General features: G+C 40.4%; 1 protein-coding gene across 5 annotated transcripts in view; it reads left to right on the top strand.

Moving 5' to 3' along the window:
* PHACTR2 (phosphatase and actin regulator 2) overlaps positions 1-19,598 on the top strand; it is a 106,832-nt gene extending 87,234 nt beyond the window's left edge. For all 5 annotated transcript variants that reach the window (XM_051614211.1, XM_051614212.1, XM_051614213.1 and 2 more), the window contains 7 exons: positions 751-947; positions 3,126-3,282; positions 5,322-5,377; positions 11,196-11,257; positions 11,973-12,110; positions 14,387-14,463; positions 18,043-19,598. In XM_051614211.1, coding sequence (XP_051470171.1) covers positions 751-947; positions 3,126-3,282; positions 5,322-5,377; positions 11,196-11,257; positions 11,973-12,110; positions 14,387-14,463; positions 18,043-18,058 — 703 coding nt within the window. In that variant the 3' untranslated portion in view covers positions 18,059-19,598. The remainder of the gene's footprint in view (positions 1-750; positions 948-3,125; positions 3,283-5,321; positions 5,378-11,195; positions 11,258-11,972; positions 12,111-14,386; positions 14,464-18,042) is intronic.
* The last annotated feature ends 441 nt before the right edge of the window (positions 19,599-20,039 follow it).

Genomic DNA, 20,039 nt, shown 5'->3' with positions numbered 1-20,039 from the left:
CTCATCTAAGTCTCAGATACTATAAAATCTAGTCAAGATCAAAGTCATAAATACATATTTTAAGCAAAATAGTTGGCAGCAAAAAAAGAAACTAGCTTATTAATCTGTCCCCTGCCATGAGAAACAGCATCTTTCATAACAACCCAAGACAGTTTAGTCAAATGCCAGTGGCCTAGAGACTTACCTTTAAATTCTTGCTGGTGTCTCTGTGCCAACATTACACTCCTGTGCTGCTTCTCCCCTTGCTCTACTCTTCCTTTACATAAAGATTTCCCAAGGCAGGGATCACTATGCTGCTGATGGACATGAACATTTTGGACTCAACAGCAGTAACGCTGTATTCCCAATAGATAGACTTCCAGAACAGGGAAATTTGCAGTCCTGTCTACTCTCTAACTCACTCTTCTCACCCCTAACTCTGTGAGCTGTTTTTCTCTTCTTAGTAGCTTTTATGGACTATTGGTCCCATCCTACAAGTAATAAAAAAGAATTAGGATTTTTTTTAGTACAGGCTTTGCAGCACGTCTTTCCAGACTTTTGGCACCTTTTTTCCTGACATACATGCATACAGGTAGGTACACAGGTATGCATACTTTATGTGTGGTTTCTATGTGCATGTTTTTTAGAAAGAGAGAAGTTAGTTTGGGTAACAGAACTTTTATTTTCATACTTGCTTATACAGTTTGTCTCCCATTTGTGTTCTGTGCTGATTGCTTTAATGTGACACCATGTCTGCTTCTGAATTAACAGCTTGGCTACCAAAGAAGACCAAGAAGTGGAGGAACCCAACCAGGCACACTCTGAGCTGGTGGAGGAGACTTCTGATGCTGCTGCCCCTCCTGAGAGTGAAAGCAGTAGAGAGAGCCACAGCAGTGACTCGGACTCTGACGGGCCGATACTCTACACAGATGATGATGATGACGATGATGATAATGCAAGTGCTGAAAGTAAGCCCCTGACAAGAAGGGTGTGCTGGGAAGGGATGGCCATCTTCAAGTATATCTAACATACATGTTTGGCCTGGGCTGGCGCAGAGAGTCTACCAAGCTGCTGTGATTGCATCCAGATTGCTAAGTGGGGCTTACTGGTTGAGTGTAGTCCAAAGACGTCTATACCCAATGTGAGCTTGTGCAGCTGCCTCCGTTACATTGTTGTCTTCAGGAAAGAAAGTTCCTGGAGTTGTTAGCAAGCACATAAAGCCATGGGTGATTCTGTTCTAGGGCATCCTGTTGAGAAGTTGCAGGCTATCTTTTGCACATTGCATTATGTGAGCATGCCTGACCCATGCTAGTGCAAAGTAAAAAGAGGAGGGTGTGGCTGCATGGGATGGTTTTAGATTATTTAATGTTTTACCACGGCTGAGAAATGGATGTCCCACTTCTCCCAGACAACTGTAATCAGGAACCTTCTGGGGACCATACAATAGTGTGAGCAGATCAAGCGTAGGTGGGCGTGGAGGTTGCAGGAGGAGGTTCAGAACAACATGAGGATGGAACAAGGCTTCCACAGTAGGACATCAGCGAGCCATTGATTTGGCTTGCCCATGTAATGAACCTCTACCATTAAAGCACCAGTGTAGCTTTCAACTGAATTGCACTAGAAATCTCAGAGTTTGTTGTGGGAGTAACCGGCAGGGGTGGACAACAGAGGAGGCCCACCAGTCAGCAGCTTCACTGTCTGAGTCATTTGTTCCTCTTTGATCAGGGTGTTTTTAAACATTGGAACACCTTAGTGGACAGAACAGATGACAGGGGGTTACTTCTTAAGTTTACAACTTTGATTTGTCACCTGGGATCAGGGCTGTATCATTTGGTCAAAGTCCTGCTGCTGCTGAAGGGCGTTGTGCTACCTACCCTCTGCCATATCCCTGCTCCCAGCTCTTCCTTTTTCCTTCAGGCCAGTGCTTGGTTGTTTTTGCAGCCATGGCTAATTTTCAGTAGGATCGCTTCCTTGATCCAGCTCACCATATGATTGCACCTTTGCTGGAGCAGAGGAGGTGACAGCAGCAACCTGTCAAGGGTAGAGAAGAGGGCAACCCTACCCCTACCACCTCCAGGGTGGCCCTATGTCAGAATAAAAAGACCACCAAACAGTGGCTGGAGAGCTTTGCCACAGGCATTCAAGAGAAAGTGCTTCACTGTGCTTAGTGAAGAAGGCCTGAACATGAAAATGCTGGGTACTGAAGAGGTGTGAGGGAAAATGAACTTTTTTTTTTTTCCTTGGCCACTGGTGCAGCAGAAGGTGAAGTGCCAGGTTACTCAAGAAGCTGAAGTCTTCCACATTTCTGCGTTTGGTTTGTATATGATCCAAAGTGGTAGCAACCAAAAATTCATATATTCAGACAGCAGGAAGGTGTCTTACAAGAAGTGAGCAGAGAGCCTGTGGTCTCAAACTGATTAATGACCTGAAAACCTGCCAGCCTAGGACATACGTAGTCCCTTGGTCAGAATATCAAGAGACAAGAGAAGGACTGAAGGCCATGAAATATACTCTTCCTTCCCCAGCTGGCCAAGACTAATGCTGGCAAAACTGCACTGCCCTTGTCCCTACTGGATCAGTTTTATGGAAGGACAGTTTGCCTCAGTACCTGAGGGTTCCTGCCTAGGTTACCTTACAAGCACTCAGAGCATTTTTCTAAATCGTGTTTTTCATTTTAATTTAAAATGCAGTTAAAGAACCATTACACAAGAACTAAGTGGTATTAGACTAAGAAAAAAACTTAAAGAATAAGGGAAAAGATGTGAGAACAAGACTAAACCATTTAAGGCTGAAGAAAAAAAGCAGGAGTTTGCTATATATACTGAGTAGATAAATAAACCAACCTGTAATGTATCAGACTTCAAAGACACTTAATGTAGATTTGTCATTTTTATCCTATCACTTCACAAGTGATGTTGGTAAAACTCCTCTATCATTTTGGCTCTTAACTTTTTCATCCAAGCCTTTTGGTTGTTTTATTGTTGTGTACTGAGCTAAAACTATTTTTCTTTTGATATTAATTAAAATCCCCTTCCTGCATGTGGGAACAAGGCTGCTTTGGGGAGGTATTGAAGTTCTTACTCAGAGTTTGTGTCTGTAACCTAACCATGAATGAATTAAATCTACCCTCCTCCTCCTTTCCTCAGGCTCTTTGGCAAGTAAAATTCGTCGCAGGGATACTCTTGCTATCAAACTTGGCAACAGACCATCTAAGAAAGAATTAGAAGACAAAAACATCTTGCAGCGTACATCTGAAGAGGAGAGGCAGGAAATCAGACATCAGATTGGAACAAAGCTAGTGAGGTATCAGTGGGAGGGTAAATGTGGTTTCACTGGGCAGAGGTGGAGGAAGAGAATCAAGAACACTGGGTTCACCTCTTAAATGCAGCCCCGTGTGCGGTGCAGGATCTTTGTGGTGCAACTGCCTGGAAAGCAGTATTCTTATTTCTCAAAAATGCATTTTTGTTATGCAGGAACCAAATCTGAGAGCTTCTGGGGTTTTGGATTGTTTGTTGTTCTGTTTGTTTTTTTTTTAAAAGTGATTCCAGAACAATCAGTGCTGTAGTTCAAGCTTTTTCTCACATTGCTTAGGTGGGGCTTGCACTTATATCCCCATGTCAGGCAGAGTACTGGTTTCTGACACACAGAGCATGTTCGTCCCTCCTGGCCCTCCCCATCTTCCTCCTGCTTTCTCACCCCTTCGTTATCGATGTGCTAGTTCCAGCAAAAGAAATGGAGGGAGGCTGACTTTGTACTTCAGTGTTTGGTGGTTTTCTTTGCTCACTTCTGAGGCATATCTTTCTCATACTGTTTAACTGCTATGGGATATATGTTACTTTCTCTTCCTGGACTTGACCACATCACACTTTCACAAGCTTTAAAAAAAACAAATCCTCATAAATGTTATTTCTGGCTTTCCTGGTCTCAGACAACAGACAACAACATGTCTGGATTTTCCCAGACCTGTCCTTGTTTCCCTTGTGTTCGGAAACGTTGTCCAGGCAAGTTTGGAGGATGTCCTATGTTTGTTGGAGTTTTCAAGATATTGGGTAGTCCAGGCTGTACTGCTCCAGTACAGGTTATGGCAGTCCTGCATCAGCACTTGAGGATGAGATGAGTTGCTCTGTGGATTGGGTGGCTGGCTAAATCATTTATTTAATCCCTTAATTGTAAGAGTGGTACATCTGTCGTGTAGAGCCCAAGGGTTTTTCTCCTGCTAACAAAGCAGCGTGTTTATTATCATCACTTTCCTGACTGAATCTCAGCTCCCGTGATCCTGCTTGTTGGTGCTCCCTCAGGGACTTGAACTGCAGAAGCTGCTGCTCTGGTCCCCATCCTGAGCTCCTTGTGCAGAGACATTTCTGGTTCTTCTGGGAACTGGCATGCTCCACACGCAGCTCTGATTTGGCGGCAGGAGACGACAGCCGTGTGTGTCAGGGCCTTGCTCATGCCTGAAATCACAACCAAGTTTGTTGCCAGTTCCTTAAAAATTCCTGGTGTGATGGTCAGCACCTGGCGTCATTGAGGTCTGGTGAGAAAGCTATTCCCATAGCTTGGTCAGGGTTGGGTCAAGTCCCAGCCTGGTTTGAATGAGATGGATTTCATGAGGCTGAAGATGATCTGTTGTGAGCTGTGTAAAGTTTGCTAGACAGAGGCATCTACCTTTAACACATCTGCAAAATTAATTTCACTGCTGAGATTTCTCTTGCTCCTTTTCTCAAATGAGCAAGTGGACCTGTCTAGTAACCACTGAGACAGCAGCAACCATGTTCTCCACTATACAAACCAGACAATGAGTATCTCAGGGTTTGTTTATTTAATGGCAGTTGTTATACGTAGGTAACTAAATAAAATTAACTTTCAATTAAAAGTCCCAATTGTATTGTACATACAGATAAGTGAGGAATGCACAGCCTATGTTGTGGGTGTTTTAAAAAAAATAAGTAGGATTTGCATTCAAAATCTGACAATAATTTTATGATTGCACAATTTGTAATAATTAGGGTGCTTGGGGACAAAAAAAGTTTATGAACTCTTTCAAAAGATTCTGCCCCTAAATGAGGAATTAAAATTTGTGGGTAAAATTTCTGCAATACTAAGCAAATACCAGTTATTTATATGTTCAAGTGGCAATACTACATCTTTTAAAACAAAAGGCCACTTGGTACTGTGGTTACATGCACAGTTATTATAACAGTGTCTGGAAATTGCCTGTGTTGCTGAATGCCTCTGCTGGCAAAGAATAGCATGGCCATATAAGAAGCACCTTTTAAGCTGTTTTACAAATCATTATGTGTTATTTGGATCTGGTTTTAAATTAGTGACTTAATTTGTTCTCACAGGAGACTTAGCCAGAGGCCTACTACTGAAGAGCTAGAGCAAAGAAATATCCTAAAACGTAAGTATTTTGTTCAGCTTTCAGCTGGTATTTACTCAGAAAGTGAGCATATGTTGGATTCATATGGGAGCCTGTCATTGTTGCTCTAGTGTTAGAGTCATAACTGGAGAGAAATTATGTTCTAGAAAATAATGTCTCAACACTAGATCTGTATACTAACCTGTAATGGTAGCTGTGAAAATTGCATATATTCAAGATGCTGAGTTTTGCTTGTTTCAATCCCACTTCTTGAAGCTGGTCCCAAAGACCAGGAATGACTTAGATACCCCTTAGAAGTAGTTTTAGGCTAGTTAAACTTCCACCTAACTTTTATGATGAGGAGGAGAGACTATCAGTAGGAGGCAGAAGTGGGATATAAGAGCAGCGATTGGAAGGTGGAGTAGAAAGAGGAAAGGTGAAGCACTAAGGGGAAAGAGAATAGGTATATGCCAACTACTTCAGCATGCTGGTCTTCCTATTCGCTTCTGACATCTTCTGTTCTGAAACTTGAATCAGACATTCTCACAGAATATCTTTCCATTTATTAAATCCTTCCTCAGTATCCCTCTTGAAAAATTTAAGTCTCTAATTCAGATAGCTGGGGGCAGAGGATTGAAGTACATTGGATATTTACCCTCCGTATCCATTTTCACATTTACTTTTGTTGGTTTGGTTCTTATGCTGGCAAGCACTTCAGAATAGGCATTTTTGTCTTCCTTTATGAATTTTTCTATAATGTGGATGTTACCTAAATACATACTGTAACAGTTGTCATGCCCAGATCCTCTAGCCCTGTATCCATTCTGCAAGGATATCTAGTACTTGATGATTAAGTTGAAGAAATAAATGAAGAAAACCCATTTCACACATAGCAACAATCAAAAAATTCATCTATTCATAAGGAATAAGATCTTTCTACACTTGATGTAACTGAAAGAGCAGGTATGACGCTATTGTTTCCAACAATAATTCAAAATATTTGGAGTTCATCAGTGCAACCCTGGTGCACTGCATGCTAAGGGAAGGAAAGAAAATAGGCTGTTTACCTGACAAAGTTCATGGACTGATCACTCTTGTCACCTGCTCAGGCCAGCAAATCAAGGAGACAAAGCAATTATTGGCTTTCAGGCAACCATCCATGCTAATGACATCCTATTGCTCTTTTCTGAGATCTCAAAAGCCAAATAGTGCCATGTCTTACTGAAAAGGGAAGCTACAGCTCATGCATTATATTGCAGAGGAGAGGGCTCGAGGGACTTCTGTCCATACATAACCTGAACAGACTTTCTAAGACTGTAATTTCTGAGCCTGTAGATTGCATAGATAAAAATGAATTTGAAATATGATTTATATTTTTTTTATATGACAAATGGCTCATGCTGGCCTATGTGAGAAAGGTAATTCCAAAACATCTTTGGTGAGCCAGGTTACGGCCACTGAGCTGGGAGCACCAGCTGGGCTTCCTTACTGCCCTCTCTGTCTGGCTAATCTCTAGCTAACAAATCTAGCAACAAACCTGCCATGTATTTAATATCTCTTTGCCATTGTTTATTCCGTTCACTGATTTTGCAGTAAGTAGCTCAAGACTGGAAGGCAGTTAATAGATTTCTTCTCCTGTTTCAGCTTGTTTACTTTAAGCTTTTGGCAGCACACCAGGCTTTGCACTCAATACCTCCAGCCGTCCTCCCCTGCTGCTGCTGCGGCTGCCTTAAAGAGGCAAGGGAGAGTGGGAAATGATGGCTGGGGAGTAGCACTATAAGTCACAGAAAATCGTTGAGGAGCACCTGGAGAATCAAAAACTGCTTTCTGCTCATTACTGAGGTATCAGGTATTTTGAGTTTATGGTGATCTGTGAAAAGCAAAGCAAACCAAAGCAACACGGGGTTTGTGGTGACAGACCGACTCAGAGCCCTGTCAGAGTGCAAGTTCTCTCTCAGCTCTAAAGCAGTCGTATTATTTATCAGAATTATTACATTCCCTTCCTGTGGATCATTCGAAAATGTTTACATCTCTTAAATGCCTTTGTTGTTTTAGGCAGCTTTTGTGAATAAGCTGGGATTTATTTCATAAAGCTTCCTTCCTCTGGTGTTTAAGCAGTGGCTGGGGAGAAGGGGTTTTGTGATGGCATGTGTATAAACTGCAGCTAAGGAAAAGTACTGTTTTGGGTAATATTTTTCAAACTTTGAGGCTACATCAAGTGGTAAAAGTCTAAAGTTTTAATTCAGGATTAAGTTCAGCCCAGGTCTTTTAAGAGGTTCAGAAGAAGTCCACATCTTTTTTTATTTCCAGTTGGTGAGGAAATCAGTCTTGCAACAAGTTTTGTTTTGATAATACTTCCAGATAAACCAGTTACTGAAAATCCTGTGACTGAGTAGGATCACAGGACATTGCAGGCAGATTTTTATAAAAACAATTTGGATAAAACTATCCAGACTTCTGAGTCTTCCCACACTAAAACAAAGTTCGGGTAACTCAAGAGTCCACTTGAAGGAACAGATAAAGCCCTATGTTTTTAATAAAGACAGGTTTCTTGAGTACTGGCTTTGAGCCAGTAGTATTTATAGTATTGCATTGTGGCAAAGAAACTTCTTCTCCTTCCAGGAGTTTTGGATTAAGATAACTGTATTTTTTCCTGTATTTGTAAGGGACAGTGAAATTCTTGCACTGTGCACCTGCACGCCTGCCAGTACTGCTTTGTAGAAAACATGGTTTAGCTTGTGATGCTAGTTAAGGAATATTAGTGGTTATCTTTGCTTGTTAAACCAGGAAAGAGAAACCACTCTGTGCATTCCGGAGCACTGCAAGAGGCAAGCACTTTGTTTGTCTTTTCTTCCTCTTTCCCTAGCAAACCCACAGAGAAGTCTAAACATAGCTGATCCCATAGGGACACAATGGAAACTTCGGTTTTATGCTCCAGGAGTACTTTCTGGTCAAGAACAGAGCAGTCCTCAGGCAGAACAATTTCTCTCTTCTCTTTTTCCCCTCTGCTACAAAAGAAATGTCCCATGGAACAGGAGGTGACCAGATTTAATGCAGCAAAGTCACAGGCAGAGTAATGTATAGATGCCAGGGAAGCTGCTCTGCTTTGCCTGGTGGGTCATTTAACTCAAAGGCCACTGTAAATGATGCTAAACAGAATTGTTTCAGTTAGGAGTCAAATCCCAGTTTGGCCCCCTAGGAAGCTGCAGGCAGGGAAGGAGGGAAACTACGGGTCTGCTGGGATCTGACTGGAGACTTCTGCTAGCAAAGGGTGCTAGTTAGGCTGGTCCTTTGCCAGTACAGCAGCAGCGGGACAACTGAGGAGGGGACTTGCAGCTGGGAATGCTGTGTTTATATTTTCTTTCTCCACATCACACAGATTAGATCTGTTTTTAAGGTGGAAAGCAGTCAGAAGTGTATTAACTATGCATTAATGTGTTCCTGTTCGGGCAAGTGAGTCACTTCATACCTGCAGCCAAAATGTGGCCCCCGGCTAGAATTTTCCACAACACCTGAAGGAAGCAGGAGCACCAGACCCATTATTTTTAGCACCACACATCTTCTTAACTCACTATAGCGACTTTCAAAACTTCTACCTTAAAAGACCAAAAATACATGGTAGGTGTTGCTATTAGTAGGAATTTGTATCAGGGCGGTGTTTCTGTAGTATTGGGCTTAAAGCAACATTTTGCCCAGCAGTTTGGAGATGGGAAACAGGTGTTTTACATAGGAGTCAGCCTTCCTAAATGTCCAGATCAACTTTTTTGAGTGATTTTATCCTCCTCTAAACTACAAAAAACAGTACTGCAGGTGCTGTTGGTATCTGTTTCTTAAGGTACAAATTAGGAAGTGTGAGCCCTTATTTCTTACATGAAGCATCTTAGTGCTCCTTCTTAGGAGATCCAGTGGTTTAGATAGCAAAGAAAGGTCAAGGTATGAATAATGAAGAATGTCTTCTACAAAGTAAATTAAGGAAAAGGCAGTACAGTGATGTGTATATCTAGCTGCAATTGTCCTGCTGTGTCTGCTGCTGAAGAATTTCTGAGACTTAAGCAACTCAGGTCATGAAGGGACAAAATTTGTTATGTCAAATGATTCTCAAGTGAATGGAACCCTGAATTATTAGTTTGTGTTTAATTACCTCAGTTACTATGTGTATTGATTGCAAAGATTATATGCTTAAACAAAAGCCTACAAAATATTTACCTTTCTTAAAACAGATAGAGAGGTTTTGATTTTGTTAGGAGAAGCTGTTGTAAAAAGGGTTCTTATTTGACATCATAAGGCACCCAACTTGCTTATTGACATATATGAATAAAAAATTGTAAATGTAGATCAATCTCTTCATTCTTCAGTTCTACTCAGTTTACAGTTCTCCTATAGAAACAGGCCATCTATTTCCTCACTCTTTAAGAGAAAACCTTTTAATAAACCATAAATTCCATTCACATTTCAGTAACTCAGTAAAATCACCATCAACACTAGATCCAACCTAATCCTGGCAGCAAGCCCATGTGATTGCATCTTGCTGATGGAAGCCTGGGGATGGTGTTGGACTCTTCTCACAGAGCGGGTCTTTGGCTGGCATTGCCTTTTTCCCACTGTAACTTTCTTCCTTTTTCTTTATAATTTGTTCCTCTTCCCCTTTCCCTTGTGTTCTTCTTACCTGAGACCCTTCGAGTTAGCGAAGGAAATCTGCAAGTACCATAAGATGACCTGACATAGAGTTACCTTCAGTGTTATCAGTCATGATACAGAAGGTCCTCTGCAGACAGGTTGCTTATGCTAACACAGCAGGCTGCCCATAGCAGACAGGGCAAATTGGGCTATACCAGGATTTAAAACTGCCTTTTCATCTCTACAGGTTGGCTGCATCCACAACAGACAAATAAATTCCTTTAGATTTATAGTTAGCCTTGAACTAGCATATGGAGTCCATAACCCCCAACCATGAATAAAACAGGATCAGAATTTTATGGATATCTCAAGGTGGGATATTTCAGCCACAACGAAGTTAACTTTTCATATAACCATCAGAGGTGAACTGGAAGGGCAAATATATTCTTCAAAATGTACATCAATTAAAAGAAACCCACTGAATCCATTTGAACATGCCTTTGTAAGTGTGACTTTCACTGGGACTCAATAAATCAAGTTTGGTCAGCACAGAAATTTGTTAAAAGCACATTTCAGACTCATGCCCAAATACATTAAAAAATACACACAATTTTCTGCTGTACTCACTCCTTTGGTCTAGCTAGTGGCCCTTAACCAAGAGGGCTTGAGTACCAAATCATATGCCCACATTATAAAATCAGAAAAACAAGTAAAGTTACAAAACCAATTTGCAGTAACGACGGATGGTGAAACAAATTGTCATGGATTCATTGTGTCCTGTAGCAGCAGAGGACACCTGGCTGATTCAGATACTCAGAGCAAACTTTTTCTCTTGATCCTTATGAATAATTAGACTCTTACTATAAAGTCAATAGGTGGCATGTTGGAATTAAAAGCAACAGTTATTTTAATGTTGGGAAAAGTAATTGAAACATTAGGCAGCTCTTCCAGGTACTTCTTATTTCCTGTTACACAGAAAGGAAGTGACAGATGCCTCTTCTTTGGTGTGTTCCTGACCTGCAATGATGACTTGAGATGCCTACAGAATTGGGGGAAATGAGGATAGGGAAAAGAAATGAGAGCACACAAAATACAAAAACCAGACAAGACATGCAGGATCACCCAGAAATATGAGGAAACATGAGCCAGGACTTGAAGTCCTGAAGCTTTCAACCAAGAGAAATACCGTATGTGCAGCTATAATACTTAAATATTCACTCCTTTTTATCTTTTCTGAAAACAGAGAAGAATGAAGAAGAGGAACAGGAAGCCAAAAGAGAAATAAAACGTAGACTCAGTAGAAAGGTGATGATGTGTTTTTTGTATTGTGTATTTCTGTACATAGGATTATTTTTATAAGGTTCTAAAAATCCGTATGCAGGGCTCATTGCCCCTGGATAAGAAACAGTTACAGATCTACTGCCCCGACTTTGGGAGTTTGTCCTGGAAATGGATGGGTGGTGTTTCCATCCCTCTCCCTAGTCTGCCCTTCTCTACAAAGGTACAGTTTCCGTTACATGATCGTCCTTAATTAATTAAAATGAATGTTATTTGAGGTGACTGAAACAATTCAGCATCATAATGACTAAGATAGAGTATCTGTTCCCTAGGTGGTTTTTTTTGTTTTGTTTTTTTTTTTAGTTAAGCAGGTACCTCCTGCTTATTTTCAAAAGTACAGTTGAACACAACAGACTCTGTAATCATTACTGCAGAAGAACCTACTGTCTCATGGGGTAAATGGTGTGACAGTCGCAAAGTCACATTTAATATTCCAGGGATAACTGTCACGATTCTCTGTGACCTGCCCGACAAAGATTATTTTTATAATTGAAAAAATTAGGTTGTGCTGCTTCTTCATTCTCATGTGGTGCTCCCAGGATGGTGGCTTTTTTTAGACACCTGAAAGTGACCCTATTTAGAAATACCATTAAAGTTCTCTTGAGATTACATCATACCCTCAGCTTTTATTTTCTTTTATTTCATCTTATTAAATGTACTATTTTCTGCCTCCTGCCTGCAGCTCAGCCTGAGGCCTACAGTGGCTGAACTTCAAGCAAGAAGAATCCTTCGATTTAATGAGTATGTGGAGGTCACGGATTCTCCGGATTACGACCGTCGTGCTGACAAGCCTTGGGCCAGGTTAACTCCTGCAGACAAGGCAAGGGAGAGATGTAGATTATAAGAATATGCTTCTATCTGTCACTTAGGGGGAGCTTTCCTCTGGTTTACATTCTCTTGATACCAGCATCATGAATGACATCTGCTGGAGGCAGTGAGACTGTCCTGGTACTACTGTGCATCTACTGCTTGTAGCTCAGAAAACCCACACAGGTGCCTCTTCGAGCATATTTGCCACCTCCATTATAGCAGCTCAGGCCAGAATTTCTTGCATTTTTAAAGCCTTGCTAAGCCAGGTACACACTTAGCAAAGATGGCCATGAGCTGTGGAATTCAGGCAAGGTTTCTGCAGGCAGAAGCCTTTCTCACTGCCGCCAAGAGTAACTTTTGCAGCTCATTCAGGTGAAAAAAGATAGAAGCTGCTCCATCCTTCTAAGGGTTCTTGGCCACTCCTGTCAGTGCAGGAGCTGACAGTATGTGTGCAGCACACCTTCTTGGGAAGTTTGCCCCCAGCATGCTGCGGGTCATAGTTCCTCTGCAAAGGATGAGACAGATGAGTCTTTGATTCTTTTTTAAAAAACAGATCAGTCAAAGATTACCATGAAATACTCTTCCATTTTGCTCCTATACTACTTCATAAAATTAAAGCTGTAGGATTTATGTATCAAAAAGTGCTGGCCCCTTTAGCACTGGGTCTGACACAACTTTATGGAAAGTCTATGAGATGTACTTGGCATGAAAATGATACATGCAATAATCCACTGTCTTTTAGCTATGAACTGTGAAGCACTGATTTTATTTCAGCTTGTATTTTAATATTAATGCCAGCTCATCTGACAATAAAGGAGAATCTTATATCAAGTCAAATGGAGATATTAAAAATGTACCCAGAAATGTTTGTAGATGTTGGTTCTGGCAGGTGCTGAACACTCTCAAGTCCTGACATAGACTGTGGGAGGTTAGAGCACCCAGTACCTCCACTGTCACCCAGGTCAAACCAGGGTAAATGGCAGTAGGGCGAACTGGAGTTTCCTACCTACTTTGGGGTTGCAGTTTTTATCTCAGTTAATTTTTTATTGAACAGATGCCCAAGGCTGGTTCTGTGAATCCATGTTTGTTGACCTCAGCAGAAAGGCAAAGACCCGAGGTTGCCTAGAAACTCCCTTGCCCTTTTTTTCCCAAGGAAGTAATTTTTCTAATTCCAGTGGGAGCAGAAAATTGTGCTGTAACTATATTATGGAGCTGGAGCTCTGGTGTCTTTTCTGCTGATTTTGTGCTCAGAAATAGCTGTCTTTTCCCTAACTATTCCAGCAGCCTTGAGTAAGCCTGCTGTTGTGGCTAAACAGAACAAATCCCTGCTTAAAATAAAGTTTCTCATTTATGAGACCACAGTCTGGTAATGCTGTAATTTTACCATGCTGCTTGTCAGCTCTGCATTGAAAGGCATGCACACCAGATGAAACTTCTTTAGGGATTAATGAAATGATACTGCTTTTATTTAAAATGGTGAAAGAAAAGAGTAAGAATAAATGGTCATTTCATTTCACAATGAAGGTGGGAAAGTGTGTGGCATAGAAACAAAAGCCTTAGTAGTATATATTAGAGTATTTCAGAAATTATGCTTGCTACTTGAAGTAAATTGCTTATCACCCTTATAACACAAGCAACGTGGCGTCTACAGAGTGCACTGAATTTCTGCTGGTCTTTAGTATCTGCCAACTGAAGATACCAGCCTGAAGTGCAAAAAATGCTCCATGCAATTTTACATAAGACTAATAAAACTAGGTGACTAATTCCCACTTAAAAATGCTATTCCTCTTGCATTCCTGAAGTCCTGTCCCTGGTGGGGAGATACAAGGCCCCTGCTGTGTGTGCAGAGCCTGTGCGGGCGGCCTGACTCACCAGCTCCTCGGGCTGTGCCTGGAGATACAGCCCCCGCTGGGCTGCATGCTCAGCAGGTGACTCTCCAGGTAACCTAGTCCTTCCCTTTGCCCTCTTTTGTCTGTAGCAAGTGCCATATTTTGATGGGGGGGGGTTGGTTCACCCATTACAGTAGATTTGGTGTTTCTTTGTTTATTGATGGTTTTTGATACTTTGGGTTTCTTTGTAGTGTGTCGCTGCTCCAAATAGCTGTGATTTTATAAAGTCATTGGTGTTGATGGTGAGAAATATGTGAGAGCTGTGGATTATAGCAAGGGAGACTAGAAAATGGGAACTATAAAGGAACCTGCAAGAGTAGGGCCAGGCTCCTCTCAGACACTACTTTCTGTAAGATTCATATTTCTTATGGTTGCATGTATCATTCTTGTTTATTAGGCAGCAATACGGAAAGAGCTGAATGAATTTAAAAGCACAGAAATGGAAGTACATGAGGAAAGTCGGCAATTTACCAGGTGGGTGAATCCCTCGTCTTGCATAAGTTAGAGAGATGAGTATATCCTCAACCCTCTGGAAGTCCTCTGCAGTTGTGTCACAACTCCTTGCATAGATTCCTACCATGAGTCCCCTTGAATCCTGCCTGAATCCCACCACTGATGCTGGTGGGATTCACAGTGTTGCTGGTTCCATCCCTGAAGTTTGGTAGCTGACGTGGCCGTGAAGGAGACTGCAGCAGATCAAGTTGCTCCATGGAAAAAGGATTTTTTTTGAAATCTGAAAAATAATCCTTTGAAATAACTCAGCATTTCCTATAGTTAACAGTCCTCAAGCACAAAAAAAACACATAAATTGATTTCCTTCTCTGGCAGTACTCCCTTTGCCCATTAAAGTATACATTTTGTAGATGCATTTGGTAAGTGAAAACTAGATGATGTGTTGAACTTCAGAAAAGCTCACCAGTGTTTTGGGGAGCTTCCTAAGGGTCACTCAGGCTCCTGGCAGCAGGTTCTGGGGAACAAGACAGCTTCTAATATTCCCTGTTTGCTACTTCTAATGTGTTCATCTAGATTTGTTTCCTTCTCTGCTTTGGATAACACCAAGACATTGTCTGAAGCATTATTTAAAGAGTTCTGATGTGTCCTCAGTTTTTAGCAGGACTTCAGTTTTGGCTGAGTTATCCTAGGGCAAGAGGATCTGTCATCCCCATGGCATCTGTTCATATTTTTTTTAAGTCATGAAGGCTGAAAATTGCCACCAGCAAAGGAAAAGTTGCTGTTAGGATCAGCCAACATTGCATACATTATTGCCTTCACTTCCACAGAGGTAAATAATTTAAAAACATTTGCCCAAGAATGGGTCCCTTCCTTTTTCTTGCTGCTGTTTCCATTGAGCTCAGGATCTGAGCAAGTTACTGTGAATGCTCAAATTAAAGAGAGTGTCACAAGAAAAATTAACAAAGGACAATGGGTGTTTGGGAATTTCTGGCATCTCCTAGTTCAATGCTTGTTTTCACAACTTCAGTGATTTTTATTCTCACCAAAACATGGATTTTTTATAATACTGTAGTATCACTTCAGTGTAGATATATCATTAATAAATTAGTTTTCAAAAAAGCAATCCTAAGCCAGGAGATGAACCAGGAGACAAGGTTTTAATCTAGTGTTGCATTCTGCACATTAGAAAACATCCTTTTCAAGCATGGACTTGTATATGTTCATTTGGCTTCTGATGTCATTTTCTCCTCAGGTAGTAGGTAGTATATCTTCTTCAGAATATATAAAAATACTACTTTAAAAAAATGGGCATACTAAAGGAGAGAGGGAAAATGAGTAAGAATAGAAATCTGGCTGTGTGCTAAGAGAGATGGAGTGTAACCCCCTGCTTACATTGATATGTGTTTTGGGCTGCATTGGAATATAAGTTCAGATAGGCATGAGTCATGCAAAAAGAATTAGATACTTTTTTGCATGAATTGAAAACAGTTGAGACTGATTACAGTTGGATTCTTGAACAACGAACCAAAAATCTCAGGGATCCAGTGGAGTGATATACCAGTTTAAAAGTTATTTGTTGGGGATTTTTTGGTAAGAGTGGCTTGGAAAATGAAGTTAAAAAATAGGCACAACCAAATTGTGGTAAATAAGGGCAATGGTGCTGTATGGTCCTGGAAGGATCACAACCTGGGGGAAATCAGGCTCTCTGCTCCCTCTCCACCCTCTTTTTATCGCTGGTCATGTTGATGAGCCAAGGCACAGAAGTCAGCAGAATAACACTAGAAAAAAATAATTAAGAGCAGAATTAGATGCAGATGTTTTAAGTCAATTGCAACTTTGAAAATAAAAAGAGACTGTTTCCTCTGGGACCGCTCATTAAAAATTATGTACTTCACCACTACGTTTGGATTGGTGCAACGAAAGTTTGGAGAAAACCATAGACAAGTCTCTAGCCAGAGAATTAATTACTCATCTTTCAATTTTTTCAAGGATGATCACTGGGATAATATGAACCAAAATGCACTTGCATTGGCAGCTGGTCAATGAAGGTTTATTCATGAAGTTCTGTGATGGTTTAGGGCAACAAGGAGGCTGCTTATTAAAGAAAAATGCCTTGAAACATAGTTTCCTATATTATTACATATTCAATATAAGAAGCTCTTTGACTTGTTCAAATTTTATATTAAACTTGGGAAAGAAAAAAACACTGATTGTCATTGTGCATAATTTACTGTAATGACTGTCAGTTGGACTGTTTTTCTACTGGTAATTTAGATGGATTCCTTCTGTTACTTCATAACAGAATCCAAGAAACTGAATTTCTAAAAATAGATACATAAATGAAAGTTTTGGAAGATTATATTAGTAGATGTTTATAAAGTCCTTCTAATGGAAATGGTAGACATTGTCCAATACATTGTTGTTCTACACAAACACAAAAACCCTGTGTCTTTTTTGCAAAGCACTGTTCCCTCACTTAGCAGCTGAGTTACATACTTGTGAATGTCATCTTATGTGTACACCTCCTTTATCTGAGAAATGCAACCCTATATTGTACTGTACCACATTACAGGGCTTATAGGTAGCTCATTTTTTTTTCTCTTCTTTGGAACTGTTAAGAGAAAATATGTCAAACTATGTCAATCTACTGTGTTAGATGCATTGTTACGAATGCTTTTTTAAAGTTGCTGCATCTTTTACTACTTCATGGACAGATAAATTTTTAAGCCATTTAAAGAGAGATTTAGAAGTCTAGTGAGAGATACATTGAGCATCTGATATTGTGATATTGGTGCCCTTCTTACCCTTTTACTTGTATTCATCCTATTTAAGCTGAGTTAGAATTTCAATTGCTGCAGACTCCTCACTTATTCTAGAAAAGACTGGTGACACCCTTTGGAGCAACCCACCTCTCTGTCCATCATGCAGGCAATCTGGAGTGAGGTACATGCCCTACCTAAATGTCTAAAAAAACAGTGAGGTGTATTTGGGCCTTCATGTGCCACAGTTGGCTGCTATTAATAGGAAGAAAGCATCTGCAGTGCTATAGAATTTGTTGCTTGTCTTAAAAAATCCATAATTTTTGTTGGCCTCATTTTGCAGAAAGATTAAAAAACATAAAAATAAGTTTTATGGCGTAACAAAGCTTTTCTGGTTTGCTAACAGTGTCTCCAAACAGTGGATGCAATTGTGGCTAGATTTGTATCAGTAAACAAAACAGGCTGGGGACTGTTCTCCAGCCCTGAGGCCAGCAGGCTTGGGACAGCTTAAATTCCTGTAGTTAACCTCTTCTCCCCCACCCCCCAAAAAATTATGTCCCCATATACCCAGCCTGCTTGTTGGTCTGTGCTAATCCCAGTCGTGCCCAGGTGAGCTGATCACAACTGTGCCAGGGACCACAGTGACAGGTTAATGGAATGGACAGACAGGTGTACAGCAGTGCCTGAGCCTGTTTGGTTCTCTGGTGGAGACAGACAGCAAAATAAGGAATAATTCTGTTCAGGCAACAAAAGTAAAAAACTGGGAGAGCAAGATGAGGATCAGTGTCATTGTCAGCTGAAATAACATAATTCTAAGTTTTTAAATAATTTCTCATTTCAGGTTTCATCGTCCATAACTGACCACATCCTGTATTTCATGTAACAGTTTTCTTTGGGGAAATCACTGCATCCTGAAGACCTGAGATTGCACTGGAACTTGACTGAGTGTGATTGTGTGCTACAGCTTACCCTGAAGTTAATGAAGGATGTGGCCCTCTTCTTTATTAATGGACAAATAATTTGTCTAGGAGGAGAACCTACATGACATTTCTCAGCGTTAAGACAGACCATGGTTCTGTGTCTAGCCCACACAGACAAGTTTGTGGACTTCTGTGGAGCTCCACAGGTCAGGAAGAGCTGAAGACAATCGCTTGAGAGCCTGTTACCAGGAACTCACCAGACTGCACAGGGTTGTGACTGAGGGTAACTGAGAGCGGGGAGTGTGAAAATGACAAAGATTGTGGAGGTAGAGACTTCGCTTGTCAGTCCATGTTGAAAGATGGAATGGATGGGACTGATTAATGATGCACGTGGCCAGTGTGAGGAATTATTTTTTTAAATACTGAGAGTGTGAGCAACTGTGCATGTATTTTTTTTAGTGGCCGCAGCCTGTCTTAGAAAGACAGCAAGCCACAAGTCCTCATGTCATCAGTACTTTAGTGAAGAACTGTAATTTTCTCTGGTGCCAGTAAATACAGTTGCCAGAAATCAGTCCTAGTATAACTCTGCTGTCTTTTTTAAAATCCCAACGCGCATGCTTCAAGAAGTACATTGAACATTCACACAGAACAAGTAATACATTTTTTGGTTTTTAATGTTGACATACTCTGGATCTTCAGAAATACATAAACAGGATTCAAAGGACGAATAACACATGACACTATGAATGCAATTAAATGCTTCATGTTTAGAAACACTCCTTGCTGCCTGTCACTTGCCATTCAAAGCAGAGGGATCTTTCTTACCTATGGCAGGCAGTGGTAACAACTTCGACATCATGCTGGTGTGGATCCAAAACCAGAATTGAAATTGGGCACAAAAGTCTCTACTAGTCAGCTTCAGCAGTGATTATGAATGTGAGGTTTTAAGTTTGAGGACTCTTGCACTGCTTTGAAGGAAGAACTCCCAGATGAATCAGGATGCCTTCAGCCAGTGGTCTTGTAAAACTGAACAGAAAAACCCTGTTTTAGTTGAGTGTGAAGAATGCTTCTTAGATTGATAAATTTTTATACTATCTTGAAATAGTATATGTGAATACAGTGCTATTAAAATTAAGTGGTATGGAGTGTGAAAGGCAATACATGGTTTTCTGAGTTGGCCCAAAGGCCTACTAAAAAGCCAGGGGCGTTGTTTACACTAAGAAATTCTCTGTCTTATATTAGCACTTATTTATCCTTTGAATTAATGTACACAGCATTTTGGGGGGGTCTGGAATTCACATAGGCATACATTTAATGCAGTATTAAAATATATTTGCTATTTATCCTCTCTAATGTGTGTACATATTACAATTTATTTTTGTCTTTTATGAGCCCTGTTTATTTTTTAATTATGAAGTGTAAGTATTTCTTTTTCAGGCAATAAAAGGTCTGTGTAGATGTGATTTTTACCTCAAAACCTGCAGTAGATTCTTGTGGAATGTTTTTAGTTTAAGAAATTGAAGGTTGTTGGTTTAGATGTCAGCCTAAAGGCAGGAATGCAATTTGGTTGTTAAAATTAGATCTCCCTCTTTACTGATATTTAGAAGAAGACCAGGTTTGCATAAATGGGGTGGATTATTTTAGTAAAGAGCACTTGTAATAACAGGAGTGTTTTCCAACAGCTGGCCATCTATTATTATTAAATATGTTGACAAACCATTTAAAAAAAAATATAGATTTATATGACCATCAGGATCACTTACATTTTATAAAATCCAATGACATACAGACCCCAAAATATCAACAACCAAATAAAATAGCCATCTGCATGCTTGTAACAAAGAAAAGGAAGCAGCACCTTCCTTTTTTAATGGAATCAATAAGAGGCATTAGGATTCCATTTACAGAAAACAGCTTA

The sequence above is a fragment of the Apus apus genome, chromosome 3 (assembly GCF_020740795.1).
Source record: "Apus apus isolate bApuApu2 chromosome 3, bApuApu2.pri.cur, whole genome shotgun sequence".
Classification (NCBI taxonomy): domain Eukaryota; kingdom Metazoa; phylum Chordata; class Aves; order Apodiformes; family Apodidae; genus Apus; species Apus apus.
The sequence above is the reverse complement of the archived record's forward strand: the minus strand, read 5'-3'. Positions and strand labels throughout refer to the sequence as shown.